Source organism: Lepisma saccharinum, chromosome 5 (genome assembly GCF_977018435.1).
Source record: "Lepisma saccharinum chromosome 5, izLepSacc3.1, whole genome shotgun sequence".
NCBI classification, from domain to species: Eukaryota; Metazoa; Arthropoda; class Insecta; order Zygentoma; family Lepismatidae; genus Lepisma; species Lepisma saccharinum.
In genome coordinates this window covers 67,900,059-67,921,641 of record NC_139233.1, presented here as the reverse complement: position 1 = coordinate 67,921,641, position 21,583 = coordinate 67,900,059, and the positions used below count along the sequence as shown (strand labels likewise).

The 21,583-nt window shown below is 36.9% G+C and overlaps 1 protein-coding gene across 2 annotated transcripts in view; it reads left to right on the top strand.

Annotated features, from left to right (window-relative positions):
• Nucleotides 1–19,361, top strand: part of LOC145987860 (uncharacterized) — a 116,589-nt gene extending 97,228 nt beyond the window's left edge. For both annotated transcript variants that reach the window (XM_083122618.1, XM_083122617.1), the window contains 2 exons: nucleotides 8,179–8,304; nucleotides 18,175–19,361. In XM_083122618.1, coding sequence (XP_082978744.1) covers nucleotides 8,179–8,304; nucleotides 18,175–18,545 — 497 coding nt within the window. In that variant the 3' untranslated portion in view covers nucleotides 18,546–19,361. The remainder of the gene's footprint in view (nucleotides 1–8,178; nucleotides 8,305–18,174) is intronic.
• The last annotated feature ends 2,222 nt before the right edge of the window (nucleotides 19,362–21,583 follow it).

Here is a 21,583-nt window from a genome sequence, read left to right as displayed (position 1 = left end):
AACTATTTCCCAAAAACTATGGCTTTTGGTGGATCACGTGTCCCCCTGGCGCAATGAAATCGTTCGGCGTTGTTTTTACCAAACCGTGAGAACAGCATCTCCTGGTCATTCTCTGGATCCTACAGTTTCTGCCACATGTTACATAAATTAGTTCGGCGACAATGGACCGTGTCCAGTCGAAGGGATACAGGGCTGGCTCATTTGTCACTTCTCGCATTCCTTCGTCCTGGTCCCTCCCTGGCTGGGGAGAGAAGAGCCCACACAGAAAGAAACTTGGTTCCCAACTTTCCGAAGGAAAGTATTCTCAACTTTGAGCAACATAGAATTGCTATAAGCTTGACCTGCAGTGTTGCCAGGTCCCGAAGAAAAAAAAGTGTTGACAGTATAAAAAAAATGTAATATATATATATATATATATATATATATATGCCATAACACCACCTTCAATAACTGCTTCCGTGTTGCCATCATCCACCTTTTACCCCCCCGCTCTGACACATCTTTCCGCAGGCGATGGGAAAGGGCCTATATAGCAGGCATGCACGCCACTATACCCCCCGGACTCAACCTAGCCAACCAGTAACTCTTTCCTATCCTCCCCGAAACTACCCACCCACCTTACAGTAAACACTGGCTAAAGTATTTCGTGTTTCCTTTCAACTGTTTCTGGCAACACTGACCGTAGAGACGCTACGGTCAGTATTCTGTGCCTCTACTCAAAGTGTCGTTGACCTTTTATCTACCTTCTTGAAAATGCGACTCAAATCGCGAATATTGAATTATTTCTATTCGTGTGGTAAGTGTTTACTGTCTCCTTCATTATTTGTGTATATATATATATATATATATAGATGGTTCTTTCGCCTGGCTTGTCGAAAACTGTGAGTGGTGAGGGGAGGGGGTTGGTTGGGAAAAGGTGGTGGCGAGGGTGAGAATAGGGGATGAGGGGCGTTACTGGGTGGCCTTGTTCAGGCCTGGAAGTGTGGTTGCATTCATGGTCAATATGTAGGCCCTCTCCCATCTTCTACGTATTGAGGTGTTGGTGGATTGGGGCAAGGAGTGGACGATTGCTACCTGGAAGTAGTCATTAAAAGGAATATTGTGGTGATTGGTGTGAATGGCAACAGCAAAGTCCAGGTTTTGGGTAGAGGAGCGGTGGTTGTTGATGTTGAGGTTCAGGGCTGTGGATGTTTCCCCCCGGTAGAAGCTCGCACAGATGTTGCACATGAGGATATAAATTAGGTTAGAGCTGTTGCAGGTTCCTTTGGGGTAGAGGGTGAATTTGCCGATGGCAGTGTGGATCTGGAGGGTGCGGAAAGTGACAAATATGGGGCAGGTTTTGCACCTTGGGCAGGTGCGAGTTGATTGTGGTGGACCAGGATGTTTTGTAGATTGGGAGGGCGTTTGAAGACGACTCTGGGCTTGTCGGGGAAGATATTTCTGGTCTCAGGATCACTGTACAGGATGGGAAGAAGGGAATGTAGAGTGTGTCTGATTTTGTTGAGGTGGGGGTGATATTGGGTGACAAGTGCCGGGGGATTGGTGGCAGGTTTCTTGGTGGGAGAGTATAAAGCAGCTCGGGATATTTGTTTGGTGACCAGGGTGGAAGGATATCCACGGTTGGCCAAGGCTTGGTGTAAGCGGAGGTTATAGTTCTGTCGGGGGGAGTGGCTGAGGTGTTGAGGCATTGACCTCTGAGGGCCAGGGAGAATGGGATGGCTTGCTTGGTGTGGAATGGATGGGAGCTGGAGAAGTGTAGGTATTGCATATGGTTGGTAGGTTTGATGTGGATGGAGGTTTCCAAATGTCCTTCCTTCATGTGCACATCCACATCCAGGAAGGTGATTTGGTTGGTCGAGTGAGTCCAGGTGAAATTGATGGAGCTGAAGTGGTTAAGTTTGTCTAGGAAGGTGGTCAGAGAAGGTTCTCCATGCGTCCAAAGCATGAAGATGTCATCGATGAAACGGAGCCAGAGGAGAGGTTTGAGAGATTGGGTCTTCAGGAACTCTTTTTCAACTTTGCCCATGAACAGGTTGGCATAGGATGGGGCCATTCTGGTACAAATAGCTGTGCCCCGGATTTGGAGATAGTGCTTGTCCTCGAAGGTGAAGTTGTTGCACGTGAGGACAAGGTGAGCTAGATGGGTTCAATTTTTGATTACACCACTTTCACAAATTCCTCCCCCTAACATAGCCATGCATTTCATGTGAAAGAGCTTTCCAGCAGTGTCTGAATCACCCCTATAGGTGCCTTGATTGCCGAAATACTGCACTTTAATTAACAAGATGGCGAAAAAAAAATTGTCAATCACATTCTGCACCCTTCTAATTTCGGAATTACAAAAGTTATGAATCTGCAACTTTGCATAAGTTTCAACTTCAAATGGCCCTTTCAGTATCCCAAATTTCAAATTAATAAAAAAAAATGTATGGTAGAGGACCTTTTTGAATTAACATGGAATGACTCTGTACAAGGCTCATTCACATTGTTTGTGTTCATAGGTGCAGACTCCATGGGGCTTTGGGGGGGGGGGGCTCGAGCCCCCCCAATGTCAATGTTGTGGGGGCAGGGCCCCCCAAATAATTTTGCTTAAGAGGATCTAATGTATTATTTTGCTTCTCTTGTAGAGTTTACTCTGAATTGTGCCACATGAACTGAACTTTAAATACACATTTGAAATTTTCTAGACCATCAAATTTGGGGGCTGAGACTGCTAAACCATCAACTTTGGGGGCGCTATGAACGGAGACAGAAAAACACATGACTTATTACTATATACTATGAGTATTGTTAACATTTTTACTAAAAAGAGTTTCAAAATAACGAGGTGATATGACAATTATACCAGTAAGTTGTTTAGTGAATTCTGAACAATTTGAGGTCAAAAACCCTACTTTCAGGCAATATTGATATGTACGATATTTAGTTATCCTCGAAATCTCTTCCTCTAGTCCAAATAATTCTAAAGTATTTGAGTTTATTTAACACTGGCTTGCAGTAAAGTACGCAAGGAAAGCTTATGAAAAGTCTGTATTGTGAAAGCTGGAACGGCTATGATCAAAGGCATTATTGCTAAAGCACGGCATGCTATGTGTTTATTTATTATTGCAAAATTAAATTTAAAAAGTAAAATATTGTAGCAAGAACAAAAAAGTAAAACTATTTGCCTGCGATTTGTGTTAGCATTTATGGAAATAATTAAATAAAACTGTTAAATATTGTAAATATTCGTTATTTTTATGGGTACGTCATCACTAAGGTTCTTTGCACCCATCACATGTCCCTTCTTTACAAGTCTGTTGCGGACATTAAAACACACCCATGCCCCTCGCCGGGACTCGAACCCAAGACCTCCGGATCAAAGCGAGTTGAGCCGACCACCCAACACGCTCGGCTACCGAGGCCGGCATAAAACTGTTATGTTGGCCTCTTAATGTAAATACAGGGTGATTACAAATGATTCATCGGGTTTTGGATGAATGTATTGCACAAAGTATTACATAAAAAATAGTGAATGATACATTGTATGAAAAAGCACATTTTCAAGTTTCTTACACATCATTACAAATGTTCTGTGTGCTCTCCTCGTGTTACACGCAAACATCTATGCGGTAGTAAAGTTCGACCCATACATGTTCGAGCATGTCCCTGTCAATGTTCACCATCGCAGCAGTGATGCGATCCTGGAGTTCAGACAATGTTGTCGGTGAAGGTGGTACGTAAACATTGTCTTTCACGTATCCCCAAAGAAAAAAATCACAAACTGTAAGGTCAGGAGACCTTGGAGGCCACCTGCAGAGTGCCAAATCATCCTGAGAGCAGCGCCCAATCTACCGGTTTGGAAGTTCCTCGTTGAGATGGCGACGCACTTCTCTATGCCAATGAGGCGGAGCTAGGTCTTGTTGGAATATGAAGTTGGGGATATCAGTTGAGGAAACAACCAGTCTTGCAACATGTGTAGGTACATTGTACCCGTCACAGCTTTCCCAGGGAAAAAGTAGGGTCCGTACCTTTCAATATCCTCTGTAACATGGAGATTTGCCGTGCCCCATATGCAGAGGTTGTGATGATTCACGTGACAGTTTACGTGGAACGTTGCCTCATTACTGAACACGAGTCGGGGGTTAAATTCGTCATCTTCCATTGCTTCCTGGAAAAGTTCACAAAAGTTACGTCTGATGGTGCGGTCGCGTGCTTGTAAACATTGCAGCAGCTGTATGCGATATGGTTTCTGATGTAATCGCTTGCGCAGAATCTTCCACAAAGTTGGCTGAGGAATGCCCAGTTCGCGACTTGCACGACGTGTAGAATTCTTTGGGCAACAAAGAAATGCCACTCGGACACACTTCACTGTTTCAACTGCAACACCTGGTTGTCCGGAGCTTTTTCCTTTATAGAGGCAACCTGTGTCCTTGAACTGTCGATACCACCCCAGAATGCTTTGGTGGGTTGGTGGCTGTATGCTGTACTGTCTTCGAAACGCACGCTGCACGGTAGTGACGGAATCAGTCTTCTCACATTGCAACACACAAAATGCTTTCTGTTAATTAGTCGCCATTTTGCAAACTGTTATCACCCTGCCGCCTGGTGCATCACAATGAAACCTGCAATGACAGAAACAAAACTTTAAAATATGCTCTTTTCATTGGTTATTTGTACAAACGGGTGGGCATTATATATTTGAAGCTATAAGACGTCAAAACCCGATGAATCATTTGTTATCTAAAAAACAAATGAGCGGACACACGTTTTTCATGTTACATTTCATTTGCATGAGGAATATAATACCTGCTTAAGAACTGCTATACGAACACGTAATTTTTATTTTTAAAAAGGGACGGAGTGAGTCATTCATTCATTTATTTCAGTGATCAGAGCCCCCCAATAATTTTGACAAGTCGGTGCCCCTGTTTGTGTTCATTTCACACATGCTAACTGTTTGTGTGTGTACATGTTTGCTGTCAGCATTATACATTAAGCATAAGGGATACTGAAACTTCCATAGTGTTGAGCAACCAGTGAATGTACTCAGATCATTGTAAATTTTGTGGGGGACGTTTCTTTTGAAAAGAAGAACAAAATAACGTACCTATGAAAGATTGTAACTTTCCTCTTGCCCCCTTTCCTAATTTACATTTTGCAAGTATTATATAACTATTTTATTTTATAAGAATAAAAAAAAAATCAATTTTTGAAGGTTAAGTTCCCAGAAAAATATTGACCGGTATTAACTAACTAACTCTCTAGCCTTCATAAACCTGAAGGTTCATGGCTGCAGCAACACAGGCCTTCCATCTGTCCCTATCTTGAGCAAGATCTATATATTCTTTTCCATCCCTACCGATTTCCTTTAGGTCTATCTCAACGTTGTCCCTCCATCTTCGTCTTGGCCTTCCTACAGGTCTCTTACCATCAGGTTAAAAAAAAAAAAGGTAAAGTGTTCCCCTGTGCATAGCACCATGCCATGAAGGCGTATAGGGGGTGTGGGGGTAACGCCCCACACTTTCTTGATCCGGTCGTGAGTGGGGGTGATGTGATCAGCATCACGCCCCTGACCGCCTTTACCCCCCAGGGTTTCCCCCAGGTACCCATGTTATTCGACGCTGGGTGGGTGCCGGGGCCGCTTCCACCGTTAGAAAAGTTCCCGGATTTGAACCGGCCGGGGATCGAACCCGGGACCTTGAGCATGGTAGTCAGACGCGTTACCGACTAAGCCACCGCAACAAAGCCCTTAAAATAAAGCTTTCCTTCCAACAGCTTCTTCTAATTCTACGTAAGTTAAGCACAAGAAAAATCGCATGTTTACGTAACTGATAGGTAAAATTTATGTCTGGAACCAGGATTTCTAAATAGAATTAGCCACCCATTAGCAATTCAATAATTCTGTTGCTTTTTCCAAACCCACATAACTGTTACATCAAAATTAATATAACTCGGTATTGTAGTGGTTATTGTGTCTGCTTCTTATTAGTATTTATTAGTAGGACGAATACAAAGTTGTTATTTTGTATACCATGTAGATATTTGAAAATGACAGGTAAAAAAAGGTAAAAGGTAAAGTGCTCCCCTGTGCATAGCACCACGCCATGAAGGCGTATAGGGGGTGTGGGGGTAACGCCCCACACTTTCTTGATCCGGTTTCCCAACAAAAATCCTGTAAACTCCTCTTTCCTCTCCCATTCGTGCCACATGGCCTGCCTACCTAAGTCTTCTTGATTTAATCATTCTAATAATATCTGGACATGAATACAAATTATGTAGTTCTAAAGTATGTAACCTTCTCCACTCACCTGTCTCATCTGTTATTAGGTCCAAATATTTTCCTAATTATATTATTTTCAAATACTCGCAATTTATGTTCCTCTTTTAATGTAAGGGACCAAGTTTCACACCCATATAATACTACAGGCTAAATTACTGTTTTGTATATTTTAACTTTTAGTTTCTTAGATATTAAAGAAGAAGACAAAAGTAACGTGCATTTCCTGAATTAAGCCTACTTTTTATTTCCTCTTTAATATAATTTTCACTTGTTAATATTACTCCTAAGTATTTGAATTTGGAAACTGGTTCAAACGAGTTGTTACAATAATTAGATTTTGATTATTACCTAACACTTGGTTTCGGCCTGTAAGCATATACAGGGTGGCGCACGAAATGTCTTACCATTTGTTTTGTTTATTACACATTTATTTATTATCGAAACATTACAAAATGAATGCATAGTGAATTATCAGAGTATGGAAAGTTTGTTTAGTGCAGAATGTGTTCAATGTGTCCACCATTATGGTTCACAACCTCTTGCAAGCGAACCTTTACATTTGTCATAACCCTCCGGCACAAGTCCTCCGAAATTTCACGGCACAACTGCACAATAAAGGCCTTGAGTTGCACTACATCTGCAGGCTTCCTTGCGAAAATTTATCTTTCAAGAAACCCCTAAAAAAAAAAGTCACAAGGATTAATATCCGGGCTATGCAGGGGCCACAATCTCCCACATTCGTGACGTTCAGGAAACCGATTAGACATTACACGCACATTAATCATCTCATACAGGAAATCAGTAACAATGTTTGCAGTATGTGGGCGGGCTCCATCTTGCATGAACCACTGAGTGTGTAAATGGAGACCTGTTGCCAAGAGCTGCGGAATAAATGAGTTCTCCAACATTTCCTTGTATCGTTCTTTGTTTACTGTGTCGTCAAAGAAAAACGGTCCAATGATTCCATGAGTTGAAATTGCTACCCACACACTCACTTTTTCTTCATAATTCTCACGTTCATGCAGTTTGTGAGGCTGTTCACTTGCCCAGAATCGAACATTTTGCTTATTTACCACACCATTTAAATGAAAGTACGCCTCATCTGTAAACCAAGTGTTGTGCAGAACATGATCTTCTTCCACTAACTACGAAGCAAACTGATGCCTTCGTTCCTTGTCCACTGCCGTTAGTTTCCGGACAACTGTCATTTTGTAAGGGAACAAGTGAAGATCAGAGTGGAGAATCCTTTGGATTGAACTACGAGATATTCGTAACTCAGCAGCCACCCTTCTTGTTGATTTGCGTGGACTTCGTGCCAAAGCCACGCAAACTGCTTCAATGTTCTCAGGACGGGCGCCGTCGATTATTCTCCAACACAGAGCCAGTGGTTTCTAATTGTTGGCACAATCTGCGAGTGGTCTGTTTACAGGGAGCCCATCTTGTACCAAAGTGTGCACGAAAATACCTTTGTGTCGCTACCAAACTCTTTTTCTGCAAAAAACATTACAACTTTCACCTTCTGTTCGACACTCAACCGGCCGTTATCCGCCATCTTGCAAACTGCTGTTTCGCAACAAAATAGAGTCCGATACTGACTTCTCTTGACATCTACCTGATTTTCCATGAACCAACTCACCCGCATACGTGTTTTGAACATTCAATATATGATATTAAAAATTTTATGAGGTGATTGAATGGTATGACATTTCGTGCGCCACCGTGTATTTAATTTTCTTTTTGTTAACTTCCAAACCTATCTCTTTAGCAGTATCGGTCATTAAATTTTAAGTGATACTTTCTGATATTGATGCCACTGATACATTGGCAACACTATCGGTACAGCCTTGCTTTCTTAAAAACTCTCACATTTAATAATAATGTATTACATAGAGGTTGTAATAGATTTTCTTTTACAGCTGAAAAGAACTTGATAGTCCCAGAATGCAAAATCCATAACGATGCTAGTGTAGATATATCAAGTGATGGTCGTCTTTTGGTAGCTCTTCTCCCGCCAGGCCGCTTGAGTATTACAACAATGCTAGGTAAGATTCAGGTGTGAACAGAAACTCCAAATAAGGAAAAGATAGGACAGGAAAATAGAATGAGACATGCAATGCATCAAGATCATTTTATATATAGAGGGATCATAGTTATACATGATTATAATTTATTTATTTATTAACCAGTCGCCTATGACAGAGCGAATGCTCCAATTACAATAGGCATTACAATTTGCTATATACAAATGTCATTCACATAAATACAAACACACAGTAGTTTTACACAAAATCTTAGATAGATATGAATACAAAAAATTATACAAATACAAAAGTTACACAAATACAAACAATTACATATATATATATATATATATATTACACATTTTAGACAGAGGAGAAAACTGAAAAACAGAAGAAACAAAAATAAAGAAAGAAGGAAACGTAACAAGCTATAAAAGTTTGAGAATAATAAGGAAATTATACAACTTATACAAATACCACTATTTAAATGAGAAACAGCAGTAATCAATACAAAGGAAGGTTCAAATTTGAATTCATTTATATGTATACAATTTTGATTATAGATATACGAGATAAAAGCTAGAAGTTATATTTGAGACTATAAATACATCACTTCAAAATTGGATCTGTTTTATTTGTATATTATATCTAAAATGTTATTTAAACTATATGAAAAGTTTTTAATATTCAAAGCAAAATCCAAATCAATCCCAGTCGAGACAATATTATTGTTTTTACTTAATAATCTAATGATTGGAGAATTTTGATGAAATTCTGTGTTTGATTTGTTCCAATAAAATGGTTGTCTTACTCTTATTACCTTATAATTGACATTAAAGTTTATCAACTGTAAAATATTTTCACACTCAAGTATACCGTTAATAAGTTTGTATAGTAACATATGGTCAGCCATTTCGCATCTTCGTTGAAGTGCATCACATGAGAATTCATTTAGTAATTTAACATTAGGAGATGCGATCTGCATATGAAGATCTCTTGTATTTTTTGTAGTAAATATGTCGTAAAAATTTATTCTGAACCTTTTTCAATTTTATTGATATGGCATGACATATATGGGTTCCATACCGTACTCATGTATTCTAATTTTATTCGTACAAGATTATTAAATAAATATACTAAATAGTTGATTTTAAATAAATCTTTGGAGTTTCTTAAAACAAAGCCAAGAATTTTATAAGAATCAATAACTACTTTTTCAATATGAGTATCAAAGGTGAGTTTGTTCTTTAACCATATTCCCAAATCCTTGGTAATGTTTTTTCTACTTAGAAAATTACTGTTTATTATATGTTTGTGAGTGTATCTTATATGTCGTCGAGCAGAAGAAAGTACAAAGCATTTATTGACATTAAAAGAAAGCTTATTTGTTTGTGACCAAACATAACAATTATTTAAATCTGATTGAAGAGCTAGACAGTCAGTCTCATTATTTACTCTCTTGTATATTTTTACATCATCGGTAAACAATAAGCACTTGGGATATTTATTGTTCGTGGTAAGTCATTAATATATAATAGAAAACATAAAGGGCCCAATGCCTGAGTGTACAAAAAACTGAAAGGAGATTACCTGATTATATGTTACAAATTGGGTTCGACTACTTAAATAAGAAGTTATTAGTTTTAATAAACTTATGGAAAAGCCAAAGTTTGATAATTTCTGAAGTAAAAGTGAGTGGTCTAATTTGTCAAAAGCTTTGGCAAAATCAATATATATTACATCCACTGGGGATCCCTCATTAAATGAGTCTGAAACAAATTGGGTTAATGTGATCAAGTTAGTTGTAGTACTTCTGTTCGGGTAAAACCCATGTTGCTCTGTAGTTATTAATGGTTTGCCATGCCTAAATATTTTTTTTATAAATAATTTGTTCAAATATCTTAGACGGAGCGGAAATGAGAAATATAGGTCGATAGTTTTTACATCACAAGGATTACCAGATTTAAAAATGGGGACTACTTTACTAATTTTCCAAATATCAGGAAATATTTGGGTTTTTAATATCTGATTAAATATATGACAAAGTGGTATGCGTAATACGTCAGTGCAAGCTTTAAATATATAAGTAGGAATTTGATCCGCACCACTAGATTTACTCGATTTTAATTTTTTTACAGATTCGTTGTAATCATCATTAGTTACTGAGTGAATGTTCAAACGATGAGTTACCTCGGTATAGGAAGGTTTGGGAATTGAATATGAGGGGGGAGTAGTGGAATACACACTGAGTCGTTCCATGTCAAATCACCCAGAGGTGGTTGCTTTACCATTTTGTTAATTTTTTATATTTTCACCATAGGTGGTCTTGCTAGTGACCTGCTCAAAAATAATTTTTTGTAAAAAAAATCTTCCGCCATATTGGATTTCTGCTCATTTTTCATCACTGCGGGAAGCAAAAATGAGTGTTTACAAGGGTTTTGAAAAAAGGTTGCCGAGTGATTTCTATTACAGATGGAATGTTCTAGTTTTCACTGCCTGAAAGTAGAGATTCTGGTCTTTCAGAAAATGTATATATATGTAAGATAAGAATTAAGTAACTGGGACTTTAATGGGTTTCAATATAACCATCGTAACGGGAAATTTTGCCAATTTTAAAGGTCTGTAAAATCAAAAGGGCTTGAAACCACAGGATGGAATTATTTTTGCAAGAACTATGAGTGGAAGGCTTTTCAGCCATGGTGAAACAAATCCGGGGTTGTAAGCCCTTCTGTCCGATTTTTAGTTCCGAAATCCGAAAATTTCCAAAATTTGTGAATTTCAAGGTCAAATATCTCTAAAGGGGGACCTGCCAAAAATTAGAAATTTTGGCCATGGATACTCCTACTAGTACTTAGTAAAACCTGTGAATTTCATTTTGGGGTTCACACCAATGTTCATGTTACAGGCTGTCAAATATCTCTAAAAATGACATCGTGAAAACATAATAATAAATAGGCTTAAAGTGACCTGATTTCCATTATTTTATAATCTAGTTGTTTTATAAGGGTAAACAGAAATTAAAATAGATAAACTAGTAGTTACTAGTTGATATATTTCAATATATACTTAGTGTGCTTTTGTTAATGAAAATCAAATCAAATCAAAAACACTTTTTGGATTGAGAAGACAAATGTTAGTAAACAAACAAGAGTACTATTATGTCAGTAAGTATATACAAGTTGCATGAACATGTTTCTTAAAGGTTTATGAATATCCAATACTATCAAACCTTACTCAATACATCCACTCTGGTACATAACAATTGTATGCAAAATATAACATAATATATACAACAATTGTCTGTGAAATATAACATAAGCTACCTGTAAAATATGACAAGCATTTAAACGCTTGAGAATATACATATTCAAGTTCTTCCTCTATTTTTTGTATCCCAATCACATATACACTGTGATATACACAGTTTACAATTACAATTACACAAGACTTAAAATTACATGAACTGAATCCTGATTTGGACAATTCTGATGATGACGACGAGAAAAAAATTACTTACAAACAATGGATAACAACAGATCGTTGCAATTTGATCACTGTTGTAGAAACAATTTCAGAGTTTAAATAAAATTTAGCTTCGAAGTTACTGCAATTAAAAAGTCACCACTTTATTGCTCAGAGTCAATCAGAATTTTGCAAAAGAATGAAAGAAAGTCTTTCTCCGGATGAATGTGTAGTGATTGGTGATTTCTCTGAAAACTTCACATTTGTTGTACAAGATGAAATCCAGAGTTACCACTGGATTAATGCTCAAGCTACTGTCCACCCCTTTTGTGTCTACTTTAAGACTAATTCTTCAGATGATCTATGCATCAAACTTCTTTGTATTATAAGTGACTGCATTGTACACAACACAACTGCTGTTTACGTTTTCCAAAAGCAGCTGATTCCATTTGTTCAAACGTTCATCCCAAATCTAAAGAAAATTTATTATTTCTCAGATGGCTCAGGAGCCCAATATAAGAACAGAAAGAATTCTTCTGACTTATGTAAGCATAAACAGGACTTCGGTGTGGCTGCTGAGTGGCATTTTTTTGCCACAAGCCATGACAAGGGTCCTTGTGATGGGATTGGTGGGACGGTAAAAAGACTTGTGGCAAAGGCAAGTCTGCAGCGACCAACTGAGGGCCATATTCTTACACGAAAGGACATGTATGAGTTTTGTGTGGAAAATATTAAAGGATAAACTTCATCATGGTGACTGAAAGTGACAAAAAATGAGCAAGGTTTTCTGAATGACCGCTTCAAAGAAGCTCATAGATTTGAAGGAACAAGAGATCACCACTGCTACATACCCAAGGACTCTTCAACTCTTCTCATCAGTAGAATATCTGCATCATTTCAAATTAATCATGTAGAGTTCAGAATTGATGACTCACCACGAATATTTCATTTTAATGAAATAATTGAAAATGACAATGTCGTTTACATTTACAATAACAAGTGGTATGTAGGTAAAGTAATTGAAATGTCAAAAGAAAACAATGATGTTAAAGTGATATTCTTCAATCCTGGTGTACCATCAACGAGCTTTACTTTACAAAGAAATGATGTTGCTTGGGTGAAGTTGAACAATATAATTGATGTTCTGACACAATGTGACTTCACCACTGTTACTGGGAGAACACACAGCATTTTACTCAACAGAAAAACACAGAACTGTCACTAAAGTTACAAGCACATAAGAAGAAATAGTCCGTTGATCAACCATCTCCGTGCCAATCAGTGTTTTCGGGACCACGCACCAGTCAGATATTTTTTCTTTTTTTCATGGCTCCATGGATTGAGAGACAGACAAGATCCCCTGTAACTTTGATGTCCATGTGTAGATAGTGTATATATATATATTAGGGATGGGACCGATTAATCGGTACTCTATCGGTATTGGCCGATATAGGCGTATTGGTTTATCGGTAAAATTACCGATTATTTTACCGATCCGATATATCTATTATTATCTGATAATTTAGTGCAAAATTCTGCCATTTTGTTGTAATTTTTATGGATAATATCCATGCTCTACTTTCTAAAAAAGTAAATGTCTAAATATGCAATTTATCTTGCACTGCAGTCACCTTGAAACACACATTTATTAAAGAGGTCAGTGAATCTTTCAGGTTCTTCAAGGGCCATTTCTAATGTTATATCGGATCGGTAGAATATCGGTTATCAGTATCGGTAAATTTTATATCAGTACTTTATCGGTATCGGCCAAAATTTCATATCGATCCATCCCTAATATATATTGATGTAATGTTGTATTATGTGTAGTGATAGGCTATATGGAATTGTAAATGTCATTGTGATGTAATATATTGAATTGCAAACTGTGTATATCATAATGGTATATGTAACTGGGATACAAAAAATAGAGGAAGAACTTGAATACGTATATTCTCAAGTGTTTAAATGCTTGTCATATTTTACAGGTAGCTTATGTTATATTTCACAGACAATTGTTGTATATATTATGTTATATTTCACATACAATTGTTATGTACCAGAGTGGATGTATTGAGTAAGGTTTGATAGTATTGGATATTCATAAACCTTTAAGAAACATGTTCATGCAACTTGTATATACTTACTGACATAATAGTACTCTTGTTTGTTTACTAACATTTGTCTTCTCAATCCAAAAAGTGTTTTTGATTTGATTTGATTTTCATTAACAAAAGCACACTAAGTATATATTGAAATATATCAACTAGTAACTAACTAGTTTATCTATTTTAATTTCTGTTTACCCTTATAAAACAACTAGATTATAAAATAATGGAAATCAGGTCACTTTAAGCCTATTTATTATGATGTTTTCACGATGTCATTTTTAGAGATATTTGACAGCCTGTAATATGAACATTGGTGTGAACCCCAAAATGAAATTCACAGGTTTTACTAAGTACTAGTAGGAGTATCCATGGCCAAAATTTCTAATTTTTGGCAGGTCCCCCTTTAGAGATATTTGACCTTGAAATTCACAAATTTTGGAAATTTTCGGATTTCGGAACTAAAAATCGGACAGAAGGGCTTACAACCCCGGATTTGTTTCACCATGGCTGAAAAGCCTTCCACTCATAGTTCTTGCAAAAATAATTCCATCCTGTGGTTTCAAGCCCTTTTGATTTTACAGACCTTTAAAATTGGCAAAATTTCCCGTTACGATGGTTATATTGAAACCCATTAAAGTCCCAGTTACTTAATTCTTACCTTACATATATATACATTTTCTGAAAGACCAGAATCTCTACTTTCAGGCAGTGAAAACTAGAACATTCCATCTGTAATAGAAATCACACAGCAATCTTTTTTCAAAACCCTTGTAAACACTCATTTTTGCTTCCCGTAGTGATGAAAAATGAGCAGAAATCCAAGATGGCGGAAGATTTTTTTTAAAAAAAAATCTTTTTGAGCAGGCCACTAGCAAGACCACCTATGGTGAAAATATAAAAAATTAACAAAATGGTCAAGCAACCAATTGATTTAAAATTGGGTGATTTCACATGGAATGACTCCACTGTTAAAATACTTAGCATAGGAATCGGCAATTTCCTTGCTGGACTCTAAGATTATGGGATTCATAAGTCATTTGTTTCTGTTTGCTTAAATTTCTCTTTTTGTTTTTAATGAAATTCCAGAACATCTTTGAGTTTCCAGTAATATTTTCCTCAACATTTTTCAAATATCACTTATACGAGGATCACTATTTATATTTTGAGCCTAACAATGAAAAAACAGGAATTTGGCATTGAAAACTGCTTTATTGTTTTTCGAAGTATTCTCCTTTATGGTCAATACACTTTTGCATTCGTTCGAAACCATTTGTCAAAGCAGTTTTTCCAATCTTCTTGAGACACCTCCATAATATGGTTTTTGAACGCATCAACGGCATCTTCCGCCGACGAAAATCGTTGTCCACGCAATTTATTCTTGACATTCGGGAACAAGAAGAAGTCATTGGGTGCCAAATCAGAACTGTACGGCGGATGACCCATCAATTCGATTTTTTGACTGTTCATAAAGTCGGTTGTTAGACGAGATGTGTGACAGTTGGCATTGTCTTGAAGAATGATCCGACGGCGTTTGTTTGTTTTCCGTATTTGACCGAAGACCTCCTGCAAACAAATTGTTGTGTACCATTCAGAGTTGACCGTTCTACGTTCCTCTAAAGGCACAGTTGGCACATGACCAGTTTTCCCGAAAAAAACAGGCGACCATTTGTTTCGATGTGCTTCGAGCGCGAACAACTTTTGTTGGATTGGGTTCATCTTGAAACACCCATACAGTCGACTGCTGTTTACGTTCCGGCTCATATGCATATATCCATGATTCGTCACCTGTTACAATCTTATATACGTCTTTTGAAGCACCACGATTGTATTTATTGAGCATTTGTTTGCACCAATTGACGCGAGCGTCTTTTTGAGTTTTTGTCAAATTGTGTGGGATCCAACGAGAACATACCTTTCTCACAGCTAAATGATCATGTAATATTTTATATATGCTGGTGGAACTAATGCCTATGGTTTCCTCAATCTACAGTATGTCACATGACGATCTTGCAGTATTAGGTTTTGCACAGCATCAATGTTTTCTTGAACAACAACTGATTTTGGACGACCTTCGCGAATCTCGTCGGTGAGCGAATGGCGGCCACGATTAAATTCGTTATAGCAGCATTTCACAGTGACAAAGGATGGGGCTTCATCGCCAAATGTGGAAGTAAGTTGATCGATGCACTCTTGTCTTGATAATTCACGTCGAAAATCGTAAAAAATCATCGCACGAAAATGTTCACGAGTTAATTCCATTTTATTGTTGTCGCGCAATCTCCAAGGCAACATAAACAACACAAATGAAGCTATTGACAAAACATTTGAAGTACGTTATGGTCAATAATGCCAGACGATTCCGTGCAAATGTCAAATCACGCCTAACTTCAATCGGTGTTGCCAAGGCTCAAAATATAAATAGTGACCCTCGTATGCGTTACTTATCATACTCTTTAAATTCCTACGTGTGTGTATAAACATAATATTGTTGTTATAATAGGATAAGTTCTTCCTTTTCCTATAATATTCCTTGTTCTTTAAAGTTCTTATTATTTCTGATGTGAACCAGCTTGGATATGATCTTTTATATCTTCTTTTTGGGGACATACCTACTTATAACTGCATCTAATAATGAGTAGAATTGTGATAATGCAGTATTAGGATTATGATGTTTGATTATTTGATCCCAATTTTCTTTCTCCAGGTCCTTATATAGGCCAACAAAATCCGCTTTTGAATAATTATAAGTGGGTACGCCACTGATATTTTCCCTGAACTTTATAAATGAATTTAGAATTTCAACAATCAATGGGTGATGGTAATCTTCAGGTACAACTGTATCTATAGATCTAATGACATTAACACTCTTTGAATTAATTAATACTAAATCTAAGGTTCTTCCATTACCATTCTTAATACTTTGAAAGAATGGAGATTAAACATAGAAAGAAAATTTGCTAATGGTAAACAAATAAGATCACCTTGCAATAGATCATAATCTGGGCCAGCTATAAGAGGTAGATTAAAATCGCCAATAAGTATAATATTATAAGGGTTGAAATTAATGACATCTTCAAATTTTACAAAAAAATCATGATATGTTTCAATTTTTGAATTTGGTGGAAAATATACTGAGACAATAATGTAAACATTTCCGTCTATTACAACCTTAATACAAACTACTTGAACGTTGTCAATGTTAAATTCAGTTTGCTGGACACTGAAGCAATTTAAGATAGCCATTAATGAACCACCCCCATTTCTATAATTTCTGTCTTGACGAAAGACAAGGTATCTATCACCTATAAATTCGCTGTCAAAAATACTATTATTTAACCAAGTTTCTGTTAACAATATAGTTATAATTGGCGGTTAATATACTCTTGTTTACTTGATCTAATTTTGTTCTAATTCCTCTTACATTTTGATAATATATTGAAACATAGTTGTCGGTTTGTCATACCTTTACTTCAAGTTGAGGATATCATTTATTGAGTTTAATATATGAACCACCGAATCATTTGTTTTCTTTCTTAACTTAACATTACCAGACCAATCAATCCATATATATTCATAACCTTTTTCCATTTTAATTTTTCGTGCTTCACTGAAGGTGATTTTCCCTTGCATTGTGAGACTTTGATTTACATAAATAGGTACCCCTATGGTGAGACCAATGGCTTTACAGTTTAGATTACGTTTAACTTTTCTCCTTTGAACAAAATTATCTTTATCAATCCTCCTTACAAATTTAACAATAATATTGGGTGCACTTTGACCTGGATGTTTTTTGAGCCTGTGGCTGGCATCGATCATGCTGTCATTAATTTTGATGTCAAGAGCACGACCTACACTTTTAACGGTTGCAAGAGCATTTTCATTTGGAACCTCTGGCACACCACAAACTTCGAGCATATTCCTCCTGCTGTATTGATAGAGTTCATCAACCTGAGTATGAAGTTTGTCAATTTGCTTTTATAATCTCGCATGATCACTTTTGAGGTCTCAAAATTTTTTTTTTATAAGTGAGTATTTCCATCATATTTGCTACCATATTTTGCATTCTCTGAAACTACCATTTTTTATATATATACTTCATATAGATAGCGTCTCTTGTCCCTTGACTATTGAGGGAGTAATGGGTAATAATGCACTTCATTTATATTGTATTGTATAATTGAAATATGAATTTTTGTAGGTATAACATTGACACATTAAACATTTTTAAGCCAAAAAAACCAGTGAACACAACTTTCAGGAATTTATAGCATCCAAATTATCAAATTCAGTGGAATATAATGATTTTCTTTTTCTCCCTCAGGAATATACAGTCTTCAATGGCCTACATTGGGCCAGTGCCTGTACACGACAAGTTTTGAGCAAAATGCAGTTTCAGTAAGCATCTCTCCAACGTCTCGCCACTTGTTGGTAGGTCTTGCATCACGCCGAGTAGCTTTACTTCCCACAGAAGAGCATATCATGGCACAGATATTCCGCCTCAAAGATGGCCACTGTGGGAAAATGGCACAGTGCACAAGGTCAAGCTGCAAAGGGCACCTTCACTGCATCAGAGACATTAAGCAGGGGCGGGAACAGGGCTACATGAGCCTTAATTGCATCCGATGGACACCAATTCCAGGTGAAGGTCTTGTTTATGGAACGAATACTGGTCAGTTGAAGGTGTTAAGGTAACATGGTGCAGCTACAACAATGATAATTACAGTGCTATGGCAACAGTGAAATGCTGCATTTTTTGCCTAAGAAATGTGTAAAGAAACATTGACTGCACCCGCTTGTCGGTTCAACATTGCACAGAGTAACTAGAGAACAAGAGACTGCTATGTTATAATTTTTTTCCCTTGTGATAAGTGTGCAACACAATAATCCTCGAACAAGAATGAATTTGTGTCCAGTTTAGGAACTTGCTTAATTTTAGTGAGTCTTTGACTACATTTTACGAGGAGGAATACATAAATCTTTTTATTTCAAATCCCACATGAATATTTTCTGTAATGTTGCATAAAATGAGCACATGACAAGGAATTTGATTTTTGCAAAATGTAGATATTTTCATTTACTATAGCAAAGGTATTATTAGAGCTTGTCAGTGACATTTATGCAATGTCTTCTTTTTAAGTAAGCTTTGTACTTTTTTCTTGTGCTTCATATATGAAATGATGTCTTAACATTGGTCAACAATGGACTTTAGGATAGGACTTTTCTGACCAAAGTCTCTTGGCCTGATATTTTTCAGAATTATGATGAAGATAAGCCTTGTACATTATCTCAGAATGTGATGTATTTCAAATGGAATTTTACAAGTACAGAAATTCACCATGTGTTTTTGAAATGGTTCATTAGTTATTTTTTTCTTGTTTCTGAATGGGTGTTTTAAAAATGTCATAAAAATGATACTGTTAGATTTATTTTCAAGTGCCAATCATTGCAATGAGAACTGAAGATGAAATAAATAGGTAGTATGGACTTTTGTAAATAATTCAAATCATATATGCAAAATAAAAAATATATTAAAATTTGCTGTTTTATTTTGTTGATACTAGCATGTTTTTATTTTCTCTTCTACATCGTATTTTTAAGAATAGAGGTTAAGTACAGTGTGTTCCTCTGACCCTTGAGAGCCTGACGGTGGTCCGCTTGGCTGCTGCCCAGACGGCAACTCCCGTCAAATCGCGTCTGATGTATCCACTATGGAAACCGCTAGCTTCAAAATGACTTCGAAGTTCTCAGAATTAGTTACAATTCCAATCAAAATAAGCAAGTTAATTGTCACAAGGGATGCTGTCCTCGTGCATCCACACATTTCTGGCATCTTTTTTAGGAAATTTGTGGGCTGACCAAGAGATTTGTCCTAAAATGCTTTTTTTTTTGTTCCTTAGCCAGATAATGTAGGCGTTTACATTAAAAAAAATGCCTGGTGTCATTTCTGAGTGGAATTCATGTTCTTTTGTGTCTGTTTCAGTCAAGTGCTTTTTTCAAAGATAATTGCTTTTTCAGTAACTAATCTGTGAAAATGATAAAAATGTTCATCACGTTTAGTGCCTATTTGTATTTTGTGCTTATTTTGCCTTCTTATTTTGAGTGTTTGTAGTGCCTATCAATCCTCATCCTGTTTATAATAATGATGCAACCACAGATGGTGTAAACAATGACACTGAAAAATATCATTAAAAATATTTGAAATATTTTCGAAGTCAGTAATTAAGCTTGTGAGAATTCTTTCAGTGTATAATGATGAAAACTTCTGTTTCCGAAATCGCAGACACTTTATTTCTATTCTAACATAAAATATAGTAGGCAAATTATTGGGCAGGGTCAAGCCCCACAGGTTCAATCAAGATGACACCACTGCCAGTGTTCCCTATTTTTGTTTCACTAAACTACAATCATTTCTTTGCGCTGAATGTACTTCTGGCTTCATGGCAACACTGGCGTCAAAAGCATAGGGATGGGAGGGCACGGCCCTTAATAATCGATAAAAATGATTTTTTTGGAAGGTGACATCGAACTCTCAATCATACTATGTTATGATTATTATTGCAAATTCATTCCTGCAACAAATACAGTTACAGTCATTAAAGTGTCAATTACAATAAAAATAAGCACGTACCTTGTCACAAGAGATGCTGGAAATGGAAATTTGTTTACATGCAACAGTTCAGCTTCTGAAGTTGCTTCAGTTTCTCTCCTTTAGTTGTTCTAATGTGTGGGGGTTTATTGCAGAGACTTTATTTTTCAATTTCCCCCATAGATAAAAATCGCATACAGTGAGATCAGGAGACTGTGGGGGCAACAATCCTTTGCTAATGACCCGGTCTTCAAAATTTTCCGAATAAAATCCAACGACTCTTCAGCTGTGTGTGAGGTGGCAGAATCTTGTTGGAAAAACCCTGACTGACATTCAATGTCAGTTGTTCAAAGAATATGTCGTCCATGTATCTCTCTGCATTTATGGTATTTTCATAAAATATGGGCCCTATAACTATATATGCATTTACTGTGCACCAAACACCAATTTTCTGGCCACGCAAAGGAGTTTTGTGTATAAAATTGGGTTATCTGAGCTCCAATACCTGTTATTCTGTGATGCAGAATGGAACCATGCTTCGGCAGAGAAGAATATTAAACGTGAATCAATTACCCCACCATTAACATTCCCCAAAATCTGGTTACAGAAATTTACCCAACTCGTTATCCCGTGGTGGTAGTTCCTGGACAACATTGACCTTGTACAGTTTCAGTTTTAAAAACTTGGTAGCTCGCCATGCTGTTGTTACGGAAATTTCTGTTTCCTGTGCAAGTCGTTTGAGCAATTTTTGAGGAGTATGTTCTAATCTTTCTCAGACTGCATCCAATTTCTTCTCGGTAAGTACACACAGTTTTACCAATTGCTTCTTATCGAGAATAGATCCTGTTTTCCTGAATTCGTTCACAAGGTTTCGCACGGTACTTCTGGGAATTCTGTTGAAAATCGTCTACGAGTAATAACATACGAACCGTACATAAAAACTTTTTGTTGTAATGTGCCATTATTAAAACTATAGCAAAACACAAATAACACTTGGAACACTAAACAGTTTATAGAAAATAGCAAGAACACTTCTAGCATGTAACAACTTTAAAAATATGACTGAACTGAAATCGCGAAGTTACTGAAATTGAATGGGGTTAAGAAAGAAATTCACAAGTTATGCGCAAAGCCATGTCTCTCA